This window comes from Podarcis bocagei, assembly GCF_964188305.1.
Source record: "Podarcis bocagei genome assembly, chromosome: 15".
Taxonomy (NCBI): domain Eukaryota; kingdom Metazoa; phylum Chordata; class Lepidosauria; order Squamata; family Lacertidae; genus Podarcis; species Podarcis bocagei.
Genome location: NC_138141.1, coordinates 19,558,143 through 19,577,808, shown reverse-complemented (window position 1 = coordinate 19,577,808; position 19,666 = coordinate 19,558,143). Strand labels below are relative to the sequence as shown.

General features: G+C 46.1%; 2 protein-coding genes across 2 annotated transcripts in view; one reads left to right on the top strand and one right to left on the bottom strand.

The window, feature by feature from the left end:
* The window catches only part of TMPRSS5 (transmembrane serine protease 5), a 13,816-nt gene extending 9,527 nt beyond the window's left edge, over positions 1-4,289 (top strand). The window contains exon 12 of the mRNA XM_081172640.1: positions 955-4,289. Coding sequence (XP_081028766.1) covers positions 955-1,224 — 270 coding nt within the window. The 3' untranslated portion in view covers positions 1,225-4,289. The remainder of the gene's footprint in view (positions 1-954) is intronic.
* ZW10 (zw10 kinetochore protein) lies at positions 4,018-19,666 on the bottom strand. Its single transcript, XM_081172517.1, has 16 exons — positions 19,289-19,666; positions 17,121-17,255; positions 16,638-16,739; positions 16,449-16,526; positions 16,155-16,314; positions 14,092-14,241; positions 13,259-13,450; positions 12,710-12,873; positions 12,106-12,288; positions 10,746-10,984; positions 10,491-10,562; positions 9,692-9,849; positions 8,989-9,119; positions 8,085-8,216; positions 6,909-7,111; positions 4,018-5,551 (listed from the first exon to the last, which is right to left on the bottom strand). The coding sequence occupies exons 1-16, from the start codon at positions 19,421-19,423 to the stop codon at positions 5,431-5,433; spliced, it is 2,355 nt and encodes a 784-aa protein (XP_081028643.1). The 5' UTR covers positions 19,424-19,666; the 3' UTR covers positions 4,018-5,430.

Here is a 19,666-nt window from a genome sequence, read left to right as displayed (position 1 = left end):
CTCCACCTCTTGCCTTCCGTTCTGCTCAGTTCACAATGCCAAAATTGCAGCACCCCCTAGGTTCAGCGCCCATTGCAGAATCGTCTGCGCTGCCTAAATCCTTCTCTGGTGAGAGGAGTCCCTAAAGGGTGAGGGAATCCCTACAGAATGGCCAGAATCCAAGGAAAAGTAGTTTAAAATACTTGATTGTTTTCAAACTGTATTACATATTAGTGAAATAATCATTTGACAAAAATTAGTTTTATTAAAAAATAAAATCAGAACCGTGTTCTGATAGCTTTCCAAATTGCCTTTGCATTCAGGAAGGAGCAGGTTTTAATTTGAGCAACAGAATACAGTATTTCCTGCGTTACTTTTCCTTACATCAGCTCAAGTCAAAGGGCTCGGAGACTTCATTTTTGAAATTGCATACACATAGTCGCAGAGAGAGAAAATGGAACAGAGCTGATAGTGCCTCACTTTTAGCCAATGAGGTCTATAGAACCTTGTCTAAGTTGCTTTCCTGTACAAAATGGACATTTCCCAAGAAAAAAAAGCAAATGTTTATCAATCAGTCTCTACTCCATGGCTGGTAAATTCTTTCCCTTTCTGTTTAAACATGATAAAACAGCTCTCTCTTCTGGTGGTTTCATTTATGTCTTCTCTTCTTCTGCCTTTTTAATGCTAGAATTTGTTAACTGTTCCTCTACCCCTGGCTATTACTGGATTTTAATGTTTTATTGTTCATAAGCCACCCAGAGAACACTGTCATGGGAAGGAACGCTGTAGATGTTCTAAACAAGCAAACGTGGTGGAAATAAGTCTCCTCCCTCAATTAAGAATAGCTTGGTAAAAAGCTGCGTGACTAGGTTACAGGAGAAGGCCAGGTAAAAATAAAATAAAATCCTATTTCCCTCTGGATTGAGAGACCAGGACATCTACAAATATCAGAGACCATCTCCTTGCTTTTTGCAGGCCAAGTGGGGAGGACCTCTGGTTTGTCTGCTTGAGCACGTCTGGCGTCTGGTGGGGATTGGGAGCCAGAGGACCGGGTGCAAGGAGCCTGAACAACCTGGTGTTTATACAGAGGTGGCAGAGTTCCTGGACTGGATCCATCATGTCATGGAGGTGAGTGGGGGGGGGGTGAGGCTGGGAGAGCTGGAGCCAGTTCATGCAACCATCATTGCAGTGGAACACTTGGCTGCAATGATGTTCCTGCCACCTACCCAAATATTCACAATGTGAGAACACACATTTGGAGCATCCTGAGGACCACATAATCCACAGGGATGCTGCAGGAAAGAGGATGCTGGACTAGGACGTCTTTGGTCTGCTCCAACTGCAGGGCTCTTATGTTTACAGAGCCCTTTAACAGTGCAGGAGAGACTCACACATGTTCTTCCACTTCTGGGACAAAAGGGGTGTGAGGACACGAAACAAGGAATTATGTTCACATGTGGTGGGGGTGTAAATATGTACATTTTTTTTCCCAGCAAAGGGTGTTTAAGGAGATAGCAGAAATCACAGGGTTAAAGCTGACCAAAAGTCCAGAGGTAGCACTATTATCAATTTATGATGGGGTGGAAGGTTCACAGGCTATGAAGGACTTGCTCACAAATTTACTGACAGTCACACGAATTACGATTGCTAGAAAGTGCATGGGGCAAGCAGAATATAAAATGGAAGAATGATGCAAAGAGGTTTGGGATATAGCCATTAATGATAGAGTGTGCCACTAAGGCAGGGGTCACCAACCTAAGGCCCGTGGGCTGGAAGCGGCCTGTGGAGGTCGTTTGACCAGCTCACGAGCCGCCCCTGAACAGAGCTGCCTGCTCACGTGCTGCGCTAAACCAGCGCAACAGGGCACAGGGACTCACTTCTGTGGCACTGGAAATTGCATCTGCCCACGCGCAGACACTGGAAATCCAGCTCATGGAGGGATCTCTACGGGACTAATCCGGCCCAGGCAAGATAAAGCTTGCTGACCCCTGCACTAAGGTAAGACTAGGAATATGTAAAGTAAATGGTTTTGAAGAGATATGGAGGGTGTTTATAGAATTTGTATTGTTAAAACGGAAAGGGTTAAACCAGTGAAAGAGGTGTCAATATTTTGGGAGGTTGGAGAGTTATAATGGAATCATCTCGGTAATGGGGTGCACATTTTTATGATTACAGTCATACCTCGGGTTGAATACGCTTCAGATTGAGCGCTTTCAGGTTGCGCTCCGTGGTGACCTGGAAGTAACGGAACGCATTACTTCTGGGTTTCGCTGCTTGCGCATGTGCAGGCAGTCAAAATGACGTCACACGCATACGCGGAAGCAGCAAATCGCGACACGCACAGGGTTGCGTTCGATTCAGGATGCGAATGGTGCTCCAGAACAGATCCCATTCGCATCCAGAGGTACCACTGTAATGGAATCGTCTCGGTAGTGGGGTGCACATTTTTATGATTATTTATGTACGATTAATAATTCAATAAAATGCAAAAAAGGGAGTGAAGCAAAAAGGGAAGGCCCCTTACCCCTCCCCTCCCCATAAAAGTAAGATGCTACTATTTCTACTTCATGAAAAAATGCCCTCCAAGAGCCGTGCTGGTGCCAGGTTTTCCCAAGGCAGAACCAGCACAGAACTCTTAATAACCAAGAGCCTTTCAGAATGTTTTCTCTTCCTGCTTTGCCCCAGCCAACCCTGCACCCAGCTTTAGGAGCAGCCCAACCATTAGGCAGAAGGAAGCAGCTGCCTTGGGTGTGCTGCAGGGCAGGAAGCCAGTGTGGTGTAGTGGTTAAGAGCAGTAGACTTGTAATCTGGTGAACCAGGTTCACTTCCCAGCTCCTCCGCATGCAGCTGCTGGGTGCCTTGGGCTTGTCACACTTCTCTGAAGTCTCTCAGCCTCACAAAGTGTTTGTTGTGGGGGAGGAAGGGAAAGGAGATTGTTAGCCGCTTTGAGACTCCTTCGGGTAGTGATAAAGCAGGATATCAAATCCAAACTCTTCTTCGTCTTCAGAAGTCAGCCTGCCCTGTTACTCCCTAAGCTAGACTACTGAGTAGGTGAAGGACTTTCTCCTATCACTGAAGAGGCAACTGCCAGTCCAGTTGGCTTCAGTACACTGAAAAGGAGGGATGCCATCTTGCCCTTTCCCCAAAATGTGTTGAGCCACTATCGCTGGGGACAATGACTTGAAAGACATAGGATTAGCCTACTAGACAGACACAAACCCAGCAGCTTTCATTTTAGAAATTCAGGGTTCAGTTAAGCAATGGTTCAAAAGCTGTCCCTTTGCCTTCCAGAGCTACTAGTCGCCAGTGGGTGAGCACAGAAGAGCCTCTGCATACCCCACATCCAGAGTCCATTGTCCCACTTTGCAACAGGCACAGAATCCAGAACTCAAACAAGGAAGTTTCTCCTGCCCCTTCAACATTCCCACTTCTGAGCACATGGGGCTGAGAACCTGTCGTTGTAGAACGTTCTGTTCCAAGGATGAAATCTTACGCAATTGCTCAATAGCACATTCTGCTGGGTGAACAAGCACATATCTGCCTTGCCAAAAAAACCCAACACCTTCCTAAGCCCTCACCTGTGCTAATATCATTAGCTTTTAGCTGAAAGAGGGCGCAACGAGCACACCATCAGACAGCCACTGGATGAATGGGTAAATGTGGTTCCAAGTGAGTGTAAAGTGATGCACATTGAGGCAATACAGTAAAATCACAACTTCACATATACACAGGTGGCCTCGGAGCTGGCAATGAATGACTTGGAAAGGAATCTTAGGGGCTGTGACGGATTGCTCAAGGAAAATGTCAGCCCAGGGTGCAGCATCTGCAAAAAAAAAAGAAGTTAATTCTGTTCTAGAGATCAATAGGTAATGGACTGCAAAAAATCTAATGATGCCATTATATGAATCTATTGTGTTAACAAACTGGGAATATTGTGCAGTTCATATCACCCCATCTCAAAAAACTGGAAAGGGGCAACCAAAATGACCATATGGTACTGGCCATATTTCACAGTAAAGGAGACAATGACATTGAGGCTAGTTTTTTATATGCCTATTTAATGGCTACCAAAAAGAAATAAGCATGAGAATACAAAATAATTTGTAAGTAATGATTAATCCAGTAACATTTTTTTCCTCAGCCTTGGATTTTATCTTCTTAATGAATGCTAGACAAGACAGTGACAGCTTCTGTGAATGGAGGTTTAAATGCTTTGGGGGGGCACAAGAAAAAGGGAGTGTTCAACTAAAAGCCCCACCTCTCCCCCAAATAACCAGAAGACCGAGGTTTCCATATTAACAAATGCTCAATCTCAAATTCTGTAGATGGAGGTGGGGTATGTGGGAGAGAACATCTGCCTAACCTGATAAGCGAAAGAGGAGAAAGCTTATGAGCAGCCAGTTTTGATTAACTATGTAGTTATTAAGTCAAGGAAAGAATACTGCAGTTGTCAAAGAGACAAGTAGGCCTCTTCTGTTGTTCTCCATGAACGTCAGCAAGGAACAGCAGGACTAAGCCTCTGGCCCCACCCTCAATATCAAACATACCACTGGCTTGCCCCCTGAACATCTGTAGCAGTGGCACTAGTCCATACTCTGCTGTTTGTGCATAGTTCCCTGAACAAACACAGGCTTCCATGCTGTAGATGCCACAGGATGCATGTGATATACCTCCAAGGCAGGAGGGTGCGACTGGCAGCATGGTCGGCCTTCCCCACCCGTAGATCCTATATGGGAAGAACAAAAGAAGAGGACTCGGGGTAAAAAGACAACTTCTGAGGCGTGCTGCATGGGGTACGCTAAAGGCAGCAGCTGGTAAAATTACGACGTTTTGGCACTTTAAGGCCCTTCAAAGGGCACAGATTTTTCAAGTCTTGTGTGCTTCAGAAGCCATTTGCAAAACAGATGAGGTAAGATGCACAAAGGGGAGGTACCACCCCCCTCAAAAAACAAAAAAACGCTGCATAGATGCTCTGCCACAAGGAATCAGATTACCCCGGGCCATTGAGAGCCCCACATCTCCCAGTCAGATGTACTGCAGGGGCGCGTTTGCCATGAGTTCCACCGGACCCAAACTGGTTTTACCAAACACCCAAAGCAGAGGGAAAGGGTTGGCAAGACCTGCAGGTGTGCACATCAGGAGTTAACATCCGACAAGCCAGGATTCCCTCTGGACCACAGGTGCCAGGTCATGTCAGGCGATCATCTTCGGAGGCCTGGGAAGGCAACACAATCGCTGTGCTGGCTTGAATGCCTCAGGTGATGCTCCTCTGAGAAACTCAACCTGGTCTGCAGGAAGGTCCTGCTCACAAAAGCCAGGAAGTCATTTTCAAGAGACATGGTCAAAGTGGATGAGTGTGTGTGTGCAGGTGGGGGGGTGAGAAGACACCGGCTCTGCCAACTGCAGCGTGTCCAGGAAGACAACATTTTAGGAACAGCAGAGGCACTGATGCTACTTGATCCTTGCCAGGGCAGCTGCCCTACGCTCTGTGTTCTGGAACAAGGCTCTGATTAGGTTCTTCACCTCGCTTGCGGAGAATGTGGCTGCCAGGGGCCCTTTGCCATCTGCCCACCTGGGAGAGTCAAAGACAAAAGAAATGGAAAGAGCAAGAGTGGTTATTTAAACAGCTGAGGGAGGGAGGAGAGAAGGGTAGGGAGAGTGAGGGAGGCCTTTCTGTAAACCTCTCTGCCCATGGCTTTCTGTGGTCAGTGGGTTGGGCTTTGGGGTCCTTGTACCGAGGCCTGTTCTTTGCACATTGCTACAGGACCCTGATCCACCCCACTTCAATTCCTGCCCTTTCCTTCCTTCTCCAGCATCTTTTTAAGCAAAGATGTCACATTCTTTAAAGAAGCACACCTGGATCTTGGAAGATTAAATTATTATTATTATTATTATTATTATTATTATTATTATTATTATTATTATTATTAAATTTATACACGCCCTATACCTGGAGGTCTCAGGGTGGTTCACAACAATTTAACAACATATAAAATCAAACCAAAACCAGTAACCCAATACCCACCCCCCAAAAACCCCCACATTCTAAAGGGTGTTGGATGTCAATACAGTTGTACCTCGGTTACATAGGCTTCAGGTTACAGACTCTGCTAACCCAGAAATATTACCTCGGGTTAAGAACTTTGCTTCAGGATGAGAACAGAAATCGTGCTCCGGCGGCGTGGTAGCAGCAGGAGGCCCCATTAGCTAAAGTGGTGCTTCAGGTTAAGAACAGTTTCAGGTTAAGAACGGACCTCCAGAACGAATTAAGTTCTTAACCCGAGGTACCACTGTAAACTCAACCAAAGGCCTGGTTAAAAAGGAACACTTTTGCCTGGCACCTAAAGGTGTATAATGAAGGCGCCAGGCGAACTTCCCTGGGGAGAGCATTCTATAGAAGGGGAGCCAATGCAGAGAAGGCCTGTTCTCGTGTTGCCACCTTCCAGACCTCTCGAGGAGGGGGCACACAAAGAAGGGCCTCAGAAGATGATCTCAGGGACCGGGTAGGTTCATATGGAAAAAGGCATTCCTTGAGGTAGTGCGTTCCTGAGCCGTTATAGGTCAAAACCAGCACTTTGCATTGGGCCCGGAAACTTATTGGTAGCCAGTGCAGTTGGACCAGGATTGGTGTAATATGCTCAAACCATCCTGCTCCAGTGAGCAATATGACCACTGAATTCTGCACTAGCTGAAGTTTCTGAACAGTCTTCAGAGGCAGAACAACCAAAAATGTGTACTGCTGCAATAGTCAAAATGTGGGTTTCTCTGGTGAAAACCACCTCGAGTGGGGCAGGCACAGAACGAGCATCCAAGCCAGGCTATATCATGCCACTGTCTGGTGTTTTCAACTTCTCCCAGACAATCCTTACTGGTCTGGGAGGGCTAACAGGAATAGGGAGGATGCAGAGCAGACTGTATGGAACACCCACCGGTCCACAATTACTTGCAGGCTGGCCTGTAGCACCAACATGAGCTCCTTGAACGTCATCCATTTCGGCACGTAGACGGGGACCTCCTCCTGGAAGGGTCTGTTCTGTTTTTCTTCTGGCAGGGGCATGAACACCAGGGGCCCCTCGTCCACCATCGTTTGACAAAGCATGTGCAACCTGTCTGCATTCTCAGCAGAGATATCCTGCAATACGGCAGAGAGCAAGAGCAAATGGGACAGGGAGACTGGGTGGTGTCAAACAACAGGCTCTCTGTGATGCAATTCATTTTCCTCTAGATGAATCAGAAAGAATATACTTTTTTTGTTGTTACATGATTTATATACCACTTAATTGAAAAAAAACAACTCTAGAGTTTGCATAAAATATAAAATATTCATTTAAAAAACCAATAAAATTAAATGTTAAAAAGAAATTGGCATGAGATTTATCTGAACATTTGCACATCCCAGCCCACTTTCCAGATACCCACAAGGCTTTCTTCATCAGTCTATCATCAGATTAGCAAGAAAAGTGTTTCAAGTAGCACACTTAGATCACTTTTACAAGAGATGCAGAAACTGCATAAATTTTTCATGTCTCAGAAGACATCAACGCTTGATGTGGACAAACAGACTTATTTTTATAGTTTTAACTTCTGCTGCCACCTTATGTTGAGAATAGTGTGCCCCCCCCCCCCCGGAGAGCCCAAATATTTCCCTTGAAGTAACAGTCCAAGATGAGGTCTTCTCAACCAAGACGGAAAATACGTGCCCATCAGGACGTTCAAAATAATCTCCTGCATAGGAAGTGTGTAACACTTGACTTCTCCCTCTCTTTTAAAAGAAGCCAATTCCCATGCAAGCAGCATATTCACAAGTTCAAAAGCAGCCTTTATTAAACTTAAAGATGTAGATCCTGACAGAGATGAAATTGCCATTGTGGTTTTTTTGTTTTTTGTTTAGTGGAGTGATTCCATGCTATGGAAATGTCAGGCTTGCAGAGCCTGAGAAGCTGCTAGGGGAGGCTTTTCCATCATTGTAAGAATTGGCTCTAACTTTCTAAAACGTGAACCAGATCCACAGAAGGCTGCTCACACTAAGAGAAGCAACTGTGTTTGCGGGGAGGAGTGGACCTCAACTACATTGAGAAACCACCTGTGGCCCACACGGTTCTCACCTCCAAGGCAGCAATTCTGCTGATGATCTCAGTGAGAGCGGTGTTAAGCAGAGTCCCCATGGCCTTGCAGTAGATATTCACTGGAAGAACGTCCTGCCAGACCATGCCAAGCCTCTTCAGCTGGTGCAAGACCTTGAAAGAAACTGCACCTTCTTAATACATACAAACCCAAGACGACTCACAATGTGACTGGTAGGGGTGGGGAGGAACAGGCAGTGGCAGGATGCAGCTTAGAAAAGGGATTCTTGGTCCATTCGACTCCCGAAACCATTCGAAAACCAATGTGTGGCTTCCGATCGCCTGCAGGAGCTTCCTGCACTCAATCGGAAGCCACAGAAGCCACATCGGAAGTTTGACTTCCAAAAAATGTTTGCAAACCAAAACACTCACTTCCAGGTTTGCGGCGTTTGGGAGCCAAGCCATTCAACTACAAAGGTACTAGAATTTGGAGTCATTCCAGGAAAAGTGACAGGCAGCAAATTCAGAAAGTTTCAGAAATTGTTTCTTCACACAGTTCATAGCCAATTTATGGATGTCTCCGCGGCAAGATGTGTTGATGTTTAGCAGCAGAGATGGCTGTGAAAAGGGGAGCTTTGATGATTAAGTAGAACCTCCAGGTTCAGAAATAGTATACCACTCAATACCAGTTGCTGAGGGGGAGTATGGGGAGAAATGACAACAGGGGAAGGCTGTTGCTCTCATGCCTTGCTTAGATGTTTCCTGGTGGAATCTACATGGCCAGGGTTGGAAACAGGAGAATAGACTAAACAGCCCCAGTAGGGCTCTCCTGATCTTCCTTCATTGTACAGAACAGTACCTGCCTTTCAGTGTAATGTGCAGATTCCAAATGACGGGCGCTGTAAAAGCCTGCAGCCGATCCCTCAAAAGCTTCACCTCCACTCACCTGCCGCACAGCTTTGTTTGCCGCTGAATAGTTGTCGTCATCATCCACACTGGAGAGATCCCTGGCGCTTGAGAGTCTCTCCAGGAGTTCCTCCTTCTGCACTCGCATCTGGGCCAGGAAACACTCCGTCCCTGTGGGGAAGAGGGAGAAGTCTCAACTCTGGCCTCGAGTTCCAGGAACCATAACACCACCAGGCAAGTTTCTGACCTACCCAAAGATCTATCTCTTCATAAGCAGCAGGTCCCTGCAAAGTACACCAGGAGAATTTTCAAGGGGCCTCAGGGGAATGTTCCTCTGCACTTGTGAGGAGTCCCAGAGAAATACAATACAAAAGAAGATCGGGCAGAGGGATTGCTTCTGTGGGTTGGCAAATTTACTAGTTTTCAGGGTCACCTGTGGTTCCATCCCCCACCATGCGTCCTCCAGATGCTGTTGGACTACAACTCCCATCTTCCTTAAACATTGTCCATGCTGGCTGGGTTTGATGGGAGCTGGAGTCCAAATGTCTAGAGAGCATCAGGTTGGTACAACAAGAAGAAGAACCTGGAGTGTACCACAATGCCATACACACCAAACCACATATCCCTGTTATAATTGAATCTGTTTGCATTTGAAAGGTATGCTGCTTTGAGAATCCAGCTAGGTTGGAAAGCAGGGTGTAAATATCCATAAACATGAACAAGTAAGTTTCCTCCAGGCTCACCAAGTTTCCTGAAACCAGGCACCAGGTCAACAAATGTGGCTATTCCATCCATTAGGTGGCCCCGGAATTGGTGGCCCAGGGTCAGAAGGTGGTGTGCAATGTACATGCAGTTGTTGTGATGTATAGCAGCCAGCTGGGGAAGTTTCTGAAGGTTTTCTCTAGGGAGGAGAAAAGAAGGGGGAGAGCAGATATTCCCAGATGTTCATGAGACAGTTTTTGATCATTTTCCTCTGCAACCATCTAAAGAAAATAAAGCCACTAGGTTTCCCAGAGCAGGAATGTCGTTCTGTCTATATGCTTAGAACAGATATGCGGTCCCCTCAGATGCTTTTGGGGACCAACTCCCAACATTTTTGATCATTGGCCCTGCTAGCTGAGGATGATGGGTGTCGGAGCCCAACACTTTATGAAGGACTACATGTCTCCCATCCTTGGGGTAGAAAACCCCTAATGGAGGAAGGGCGAGAGGCGAAGGCAGAGGGAAGGCAGTCCCTTTGGGATCATGCAGTGCCCATTTGGAGTTGGCACAGCAATGAGATATGTTAGCTGCCAGTGGAGAAGCCTGCTGTTGCATCTTACTTCAGACTGCATGGGTAAAGGGAAGCTGTTCTCTGGCACCTGCATGGAATGTAAAGCTGTTGCTCAAACATTTCTGAAATTTCCAAAGGATAACTGTCCAAAGACATTAAGTCTAATCTTCATAAAGTTTTTTTTTTTAAAGAGAGAACAAAAGGAGGAAAGGGGGACTGAAGAAACAAAGATTTTTCACCTCCCTGGCGAGGTTTTTCATGTCACTCACTTGTGATACATCGGCACCACATCATAGAACAGATGAAAGATGTTCCGCACAGAATAGAAGAGCTGGATGCAGCTGGGAATGGGGGGGGGGCAGGGAGAAGAAAGGAAAAGCAGATATATTATCTGGGTTGTGTGGCTAAAAGCATCACAGCAACAGCACAAAATGCTTGGAGGACTTAAGAATTGGTTGGCTGCATGGCAGGCCTACATTCATACCCACTCAACACCCCCCAAACAATTCACTCAGAGTCCTCACCACTGATCTGTGCTGGCTGAGGCTTCTTGGAGCGTCTGATAAGCCAACACCATCAACTTCTGTACAGATTCACTGATGCGGCAGGCAGGAAACGAAAAGGTGTGGCGGCTCAGCCTTTTCTCATTCTCCAAATTTGTCGCCTGCTTGTCAAGAGCCTCAGATACTTTTTGCACCTTTAACTGATCACCTGCTCCGGGGTCAGGCATTTTGGGCAGAATTACAGAGGAGTCTGGGGTAACCTAGGAAGGGAAAATAAAGATATACACTGGAAGGGAGGGATGGGAGTGGAACTGCAGCGCAAGCAAAACACCAACTTAGGGCACAACGGAAGTAACTTAAGAAATTCCAGAGGTGTGACAAGTATTAGTATCTTGTAGCAAAAGCAAAGAGCAGTGTGGCAGCTTTAGCACTATAAAGGGTTATGCCACAATAAAATTGTTAGCTGTTAAGGTGCAACAAGACTGTTTTAGACTAGTCTGATTTTCATGGCTACTTCTGAGGAATTCTAATGATATTAGGAGGACTGAATAGCTCCTAACACTGTATTCAATTAATATCGATATACATATGGTTCTTTTCTCTCCTGCCTCTGTTTGATCTCTCAACAACCCTATGAGGTAGGCCTGAGCCAAAAAGTATGACTGGCCCAAAGTCAAGTGTTTGTGCTGGGACTGGAATGCAGGACTTTTAACGTGTCTGGAGGGAAGACCACTAAAAGTTAAATGATTTTCCGTTTTTCCAGAAAGAGCAGAATACAAGTCCAGTTAGGAAGAGGGGAAAAGCTTACTACAAGAGTGCCTAGGGAGACCAGGTTAGGTTTACCGCACAGCCCAGCAGGCCCCAAACATACCATACTGGCCTGAATACAAGCCTCACTTTCTCCCCAAATTCTGACCATGAAAAGTTAAAATGCAGCTAAAATTCGTGACGGTACAAAAATTGGCTTTTACAATATCACTGCTGGAACAGACATACAGTAAAACGGAACAGGCATGAATGGCTGTGGAATTTTATTCAGGTATTCTCATTTTTTCTTTTCCCCCCTTGAATGTTAAAGATGTGGCTTATATTCAGGTGCGGCTTATATTCAGGCCAATACAGTACTAAACTGATCTATGAAGAGCAGCACAACTCTGTATGGGGATCTTGCATTTCCTATTTCAAAAATTGGACTCTGCTCAAAATAAAGAGCTATCCCAGAGCACTGCTTGATTCACATACTTTGGCATAACTAAAAAAGACAAAAAAATGCATATTACTAAAATGTAAGCATGGTTAACAACACACAGGATTACGCAATCCACCTGGAAAAATACTCAAACACTGAGGAACTAAGCAGAGGTTCTATTGGCTCAGCTACCTTTATGGTGTTGTGTATTTCCGATGTCATCAGATTTCTGGCTGCCACTATCACATCCTGGCATTTCTTATTAGCAAAGTGGCAGTTGACGTTACGGGCATAGGTCAGCAAGTCGGTGGCATCCTCCTTTAGGAACCGCATGTCCTTTAAGGCTTTTTCAAACTCCTCAGTAGCTTTAATAACCTAAACCAGGGGATGGGGGAGAGAGGAGGAACAGTGAGCCCCGTAAATGCTACCTATGGGTGGAACAGAAGGCCCAGTATTGGGAATGAATGTGCCTGTCTCCAGCTTTCAGGCTTTGAATCCCCATAAAATAAGGAAATTATGGATCATTTGGTTTAGTAGCAGGCCATGGGAAGCTGACGCATTAGAATTTATCAGCCGCTATAGCGGCCTACTAACAACAGAGAAAAAAGGAAGACACTCAGGAAAAGACCAGTTATTTTAGTATGTGCATATTTTGAACTTTTGCCTTCATCCGCTAAGCAAACCTGTACAACTACAATTCAAGGGCTAACTTTGAAGGCAAAGGGAAGAGGGTTTAGGGAACTGTTCCACAGGCCTTTCCCATCCTTCACAGTCCCTCAGCTGCTGCAACGCTCACCTCAATATACTGCCCCAGTTTGCTGCTGTTGTTTGGGATCGAATGCACCAAGCAGTCGCGAATGAGACAGTCCGAAATGTCCTTCCAGATTGTGTCACCCAACACCTCTGCCAGGACAAGATTGGAGCTGTTCTCCTCCTCTGCACAGTGCTCAAGTGGAACACCTGGGAAAACAGATACAGAGTTCAGAATGTAAGAATAATCATGGCCCCCTCAATGCCCTGGCACAAAACAGCACCATGCACAATAGGGGCAGCTCCCCTTGGCAGATTTCCTCTGCATTTGGAAAACAGTGGCATAATTTTTAGAAGCCTCAATGGCTAGGCTGGTGAACCCTTGTCCCTCCAGATGTTGTTGAACTACAACTCTTGTCAGTCCTGACCACTGGCCATGCTGGATGAGGCTGATGGGAGTTGGAGTACAACATCTGGTAGGCCACAGGTTCCCTGGCCAAGTTCTGTGGCATCTTCTTCAGCAACACACAAGAAGTTCTCCTGACCTACTCTGACTGCCACCTCCCATGGTTCCGGCTAGCAAGGAGCTCCGTACCTAAATGATACTTGTGAAGGACCTCGAGTACCAGCTTGATCCTGGCAAACACTTCCACGGGGGACGGGTGGCCAAGATTGGAGCCCACAGACCTAAATCTCAGTGTGACGGCATCAGGGTGCTCCTCAGGCAAGGGCTGCAATGACGGGTGGGAGATGAGCGGCTTGAGGATGTACTTCAGCAGCAACTGTCCTGGCACAAGGAACAGGGAAGGAGAGAGCCATTAATAGCCGGGGTTGAAAGACAAAGTAGAAGCAGCATGTTGGGCAGCATTTCCACTTGGGCTGCTGCAACATTCCTTGAATTGGTCTAGCTTAACTTAAGAATGAAGATAGCACAAGGGGGTGGGCAAGGAAGAAGATGGTAGTAGATTCTTCTGGAGCAAGCAAGAGGAATTCGAAAATACTGCTCTTAACAAATAAAAGATAAAACTGTTGCAATTTGACTCTGTATATTTAATTAAACTCTTTCCCACATCTCCATGAATGTTTCAGCTACTGAGCTACAACCCTTCCACGCTTACAAGAGCATCACCCCTGTCCAATGCTACTCCTGACTGACTAGGCAAAATAATAATAATAATAATAATGATGAGGTGGAAAAGAAAATATTAACTGAGCTATACTGAAGATGGAAGAAGGATGCCTCCTCACTGTTTTAGGAGCTGATTAAGAGCAGACTGCTGTGAGGGAAGAGGGAAGCAGGTCTCTGATTTTAATCCAGAAAAACAGCTATGCTTCAGGTATCTAAAATTTGGAAACCTGATCCAATTCAAATGACATATGGTTTTAACTACAGCCAAATTTCGGTTGTCGCCAGTGAAAGTCACTTACCGAAGTGCCTGAACTTCAACCGCAGCTCATCCAGGATAGCAAATGCCTGCAGCACAGACGCTACTGTTGGGCCAGGGACCACATCCTCCTTGGACAGCACCTTGCACAAATGCAGTTCTGTCTCCATGGCTGACTCCAGGCTGCCCGCTTCTAAGCAAGAAGTACACAGGACAAGCCCCCGTTACAGCAAAACATTGGCTTCAAAGCCAAAGAAAAGAGCAAACACAGAGGATGGATTTTGCATGGCCTGCCTTTCCAGACTTCAATATCAATTCACAGGCAATTCCACAAATAGGGTTGCTTGCATGTGTTCAATAGCAGCCAATGAGATGCATGTCCCATGTTGGTATGGATATTTACAAATAGCAAGAGACCATTGCTCCATGGTAGAGCACATGCTTTGCATATAGAAGGTCTCAGGTTCAATGCATGACAGCGCAGCGGGGGGGGGGGGAGGTGGTCAGGTAGCATGCAATAGAAAAGACCTGCCCTTGCAAATCATTAGTACTAAACTAAATGGGCAAATAATCTGAGTCAGTATAAAGCAGCATTCCATATATCAACCATATAAACGTGATCATGGTTTTGTATTGATTAACAAACTGTAAATCTTAATAAACAGCAGCAGTAATAAGGCAGCTTCCCATGTTACTAGCTTTAACTTCTTGGGATAGATTTCTCTATAAAACAGGATGCATATAAAACACAAAACATTAGATAGGACAGAGAAAGCTCATCCTTCCTGAATACAAATTGCTTTCCTTCCCCTGTTACACTCTGCCACAATCCTGCCAGAGAGCTCAGAAACATGTAAAGTGCAGAGTGCCAGGAGACATAAAATCTTCAAGATGTAACCTGCAGAGCATGCTTGACCTGTTTCAAATCTGCAAACCCAAACAGTTCCTTGTCAGCATTCAGAAAAAGGCAGGCAGGATGGCAGGCTTTGGGAGGATTCAGCACAAGGTGGGGCGGGGCACAGAACGTCCATAATTTTTGAGCTGGTTCTCCACTTTGTGAACACCAAACTGAACACAGCCCACAAAAAATGCACTATGGTCTGTCAGGTCCTTGACAAGCCACACTCTTCCCACCCCCCAAGTCTGTTTCTGCAGTCACAGACAAGCAGAAAGAAAAGGAAGTTTATCAGCACCAACCACCAAATTTTTTTCCAGGCATGCTGAAATTCGATGCCGGTTCCTACAAGTTACAGCCAACACTTCCAAGTGCTCTTCAAAATTTCCCAACTCTTCCAAGTTTGTCAACACAGACAATAATATTACAATAGAAATTGCTAACCATAAAATTCGAGGCATTTCAATTACTTTGGTTGCACTACCCAAGGACAAAAGGAACCATTACTTTTTTATATAGAACTTCCAGCACTTGTGAATTTCTTTATATCTCTTTGCTTGCTTGTAGTTTTCAACAGTGCCATAAGGTACATTACTAATATTCCTATTGCCCCCACCAGATAGGGAACAGTGGTTGAGAAAGAGTAGCCTACGTATAGTCAAGAGTAAGTCCACAGGAAAGCAATTCTTGAACCAAGCCCAATAAGTGAACCACAATAACTCTGGAGGGGAAATTTGTCTATAAGCCCTTTTAGATTCTATAATGTGATCATACAGGACAATAAAGCCCAACGGAACCATATATACTCTCTGTACTAACATTTTAATTGTGCAAAGACTACCAACATCTTAACCTTATAAAGCCCTACACATATATAAATATGTATTTGCAGGGCCATTTTTCCAATTTGCAACAAGGCTGGGTGACAATAACTTAAGACACAACTTTTTACTAAGTGATACTATTTGTCCAACCAACTAAGTACCATTCACTCTGACTGGCAATGGCTCCAGCACCTGCTACCTCACTTTCTTAAAAATCTGGAGATGCCAGAGCTTAAATCTGGAACTTTCTGAATGCAGAACACATGCTCTACCACTGAGATATCCTCCCCTCCACCAGAGATCAGCCAAAGTCAAATTGTCTGCTGTTTCACCTCTGCCCTCCAAAAAGTACACATTCACAACCCCCAAACAATGCCCCCGCCAAACCTTTTGATTGAGGAACCTTCCACACAGCCATTTGCTGCCACTCCTGACCCAAGAGGTAGATAATGTTTTGGGTCTGCATTGTGAGCTCCCTGCGGAGCGCCTTCAGAATCTTCAGCTCAAAGCCTCGACGTGACTCCAGCGTTTTCAGAATCCTCTGGGCCTGACAGAAAGGAGGAGAGAGAGAAAAGGGTAAGAAACTGCACAAACAGGAGCCAAGCAAGTCCGGTCTTAGAGGGACACAAAAGTCCACAGCAGTCACAGAAGTCCACCAGTCCCCAAAACAATTGGAATTACCTTGTTCAGGTGGCATGCTGCTGACACATACTTCTTTTGTGGCAGCAAGGCATTGAACTGTTTGAGAGCAGTTTCGAACTTTAAAATAAAAAGAAGGAAAAATCACTGTTGACTATATTCAGAATGAGGTCTGAAAAAAACAAATAAATAGATTGGCATTGCAACTGGGGAAGAGAGACCCCCTCTCACCTCCTGCAGCTGTTTCAGCCCAGTCAGAACTAGCGTGTCTCTCTCCAGTTGCTGTTTCAGCTCAGAAAATTCTGCAATGGCCACATTCAGGTCATGCTGAACCTGGGAAGGAGCCACAAAACCAAAGCATTTGCACAATTCTGGGTTGCAAACATTTATTTAGCTGTTTTTTTATTACATGTCGTACCTCCTTTTTGTAGGGCTAGGCACAGAAGACATATTCCTTAGGCCCATGGAAGCTTCTTAGCATCTAGGGAGGTCTAGATACAGTATTATTTGAGAAAGAAAAGCCCTGTGCTGTGACGCTCAGGCATCAAGGTCACAAAATAAAAGTTACTCTCCAATTTGCAGTTATTTTATGATCATATAATTTTATGGGGCTTTTTTGTTAGACATTTGGATTGGAAATATCAAACTTCTTAGTCCTTCTAACTAGCTGAAGACTCAGTTCTGGCAAAGGCCCATTATTTTTCTTTGCATCACCTCCATCTCAATCCTGGACTTCAGCTGGTCAATGCTGCCAGAAAGTTCCTCCACTTGGGACTCCAAATCCTTGGCACTCTGCATACTGGGCAGAAACTCTATGTACCTCTTGTTGACCATGCTGCAGACGTCATCCTGGAAGAGTGGAAGGAAAAGTCACATCAAACTTACATAAAATCACAGAAGTGCAATAACTCATAGAACCCTATTAGTTGACCAAAAGCATGATTCTCCATTTGGCAGTTCCTCAGAGATTGCAAGCCATCCAATTTAACACAAGTAGATAAAAGGCATAACAAACAAGGTCCCTGCACAGCAAATTATCTTTAGAGGCCCCTAGTAAGCAACTCATGTTGTGTGCTGCAGCAGAAGGCAAATAACCCCCAAGGGCACAGTAGTCATATTGATCCAGAGAGAACTTCTCTTTGGTCCAACTGTCAGTAGTTGCAGTAAGCAGTGGATTTGTTATTATCTAACCCTGGGATGCCACATGTTGCTAGAATACTCCCATCACCCCTGCCAGCTCAGCCAACAGTTAAGAGATCCTAAGAGTGGCACTCCAACAACATCTGGTTGAAGAACATGGGAGGACTAGATGACCAACTCTATGGGAAAGGACCATAGCTCAGTGGCAGAGCATCAACTTTGGATGCTGAAGGTCTCAGGTTCAATTTCCAATGGCATCTCCAGGTGGACCTGTAGCTGTCCCCTGGAGAAGCTGCTGCCAATTTGTGTGTAGACAATACTGAGCTGGAAGGACCAAAGGTGTGACTCAGCATAAGGAAACATCTTACACTGCTATTCTACGGCAGGAGAAATCCTTTAACAAATAAAACAAAAAGCATTACACACACCAGTGTCGAACTCTAAAAAACCTACCTACCGGGTGAAAAAATTAACCTGCCATCTCATCACAGCATGGAATAGTGGTTAGTGTTGCACTAGGGCCTAGCACAGTCTTTCTCAAACTTGGGCTTCCAGCTTTTTTTTTGGACCACATCTCCCACCACCGCTAGCTAGCAAGACCAGCAGTCAGGGATGGTGGCAATTGTGGTCCCAGAACAGCTGGAGCCTTAAGTTTGGGAAACTTTACTGGCCTAGCAGATCAGGATTCAAATCTCTACCCGGCCATGAAGCTCAGCAGGTGGCCCTTGAGCCAGTCACTGTCTCTCCCAGCCTAGCCTACCTCTCAAGGTTGTTGTGGGGGTAAAATGGGGAGAATTGCAAAAGCCACCTTGAGGTGAAATATGTTGAATGGTCTCTTTAAATGTAAAGGTTCATTATTGTTCCACAATATGTGTATGTCTTTAAGAGCCAGAGCAAATAACATGACCTAGTTTTACAGCTGTGAAACAGTATAGCAGGTGCTGCTAAGTTGTGTTAATTAAGCTGTGTCAGCAATTGGGTATCGTATATAAAGAGCAGCACCTAACTCTCTCAGTACCCTGGGGGATGGGTTGGTGGTTGGGTCATGCTTGTTGATATATTTAGTGTAAAAGGAGTTATTGTTATTGTTATTAAAACCTAGCTAAAGTTATTTCGCAAGGGTGGTGCTGTGGGTTAAACCACAGAGCCTAGGACTTGCTGATCAGAAGGTCGGCGGTTCAAATCCCCATGACAGGGTGAGCCCCTGTTGCTCGGTCCCTGCTCCTGCTATTCAAGCAGTTCGAAAGCATATCAAAGTGCAAGTAGATAAATAGGTAAACGGCGTTTCCGTGCGCTGCTCTGGTTCGCCAGAAGCAGCTTGGTCATGCGGACAAACGCCAGCTCCCTCGGCCAATAAAGCGAGATGAGCGCCGCAACCCCAGAGTCGGTCACAACTGGACCTAATGGTCAGGGGTCCCTTTACCTTTACCTTAAAGCTATTTTGCATTCCTTGTAATGTGTGGTCTCCCCAGCACGCTTTCTGCAGCACAACTAATCTGCAAATAGCCAACACATGGTGATGAATAAATGAAAGAATACATAATTCCGCACGGGCTCAGAAACACTTTCGCTTAGATCACTCCATTAAAGGGTTTCAGGGGGTAAAAGGAAGGCTTCGAAAGGGGCGGCGCCCATGTAAGCCCCGCCCCTCTGCGGCCAAGGCCCGCCCACTGGGTGACAGGTCCCTCCTCTCGGAGGCCCCGCCCACCTCTCTCCCCCTTCCCCCCTCCCCTTCATCGCACCTTGAGCTCCTCCACCCGGCAAGAGAGGCGGGAGATGCGGCCGCTGAGGCCCTCCTTCTCCAGGCGGCCCGAACAGGCCAGCACGGCTTCCACTAGCGAGGCGCTCCTCGCTTCCGCCTCGGCCTTCTCCGCCATGAGGGAGCCGGCGTCTTCGTCAGCAGCCGCCGCCAGCACTTCTTCTCCTCAGCCGCGCGAAAGGCATCACGGGAAAGGGAACGCGCGTCAGCTTTTCCCGCCGGGAGAAGCCTTACATTCCCAGAGTGCCCTGCGCCCGCCCCGGGAGGACCGCCCGTGGAGTTGGGGCATTGGGGAAGGGTAGAGCGGCGCACGCAGGATACGGGCTTCCGGTCTCACGTGGAAAGTCGTTTCTCAGGCCGG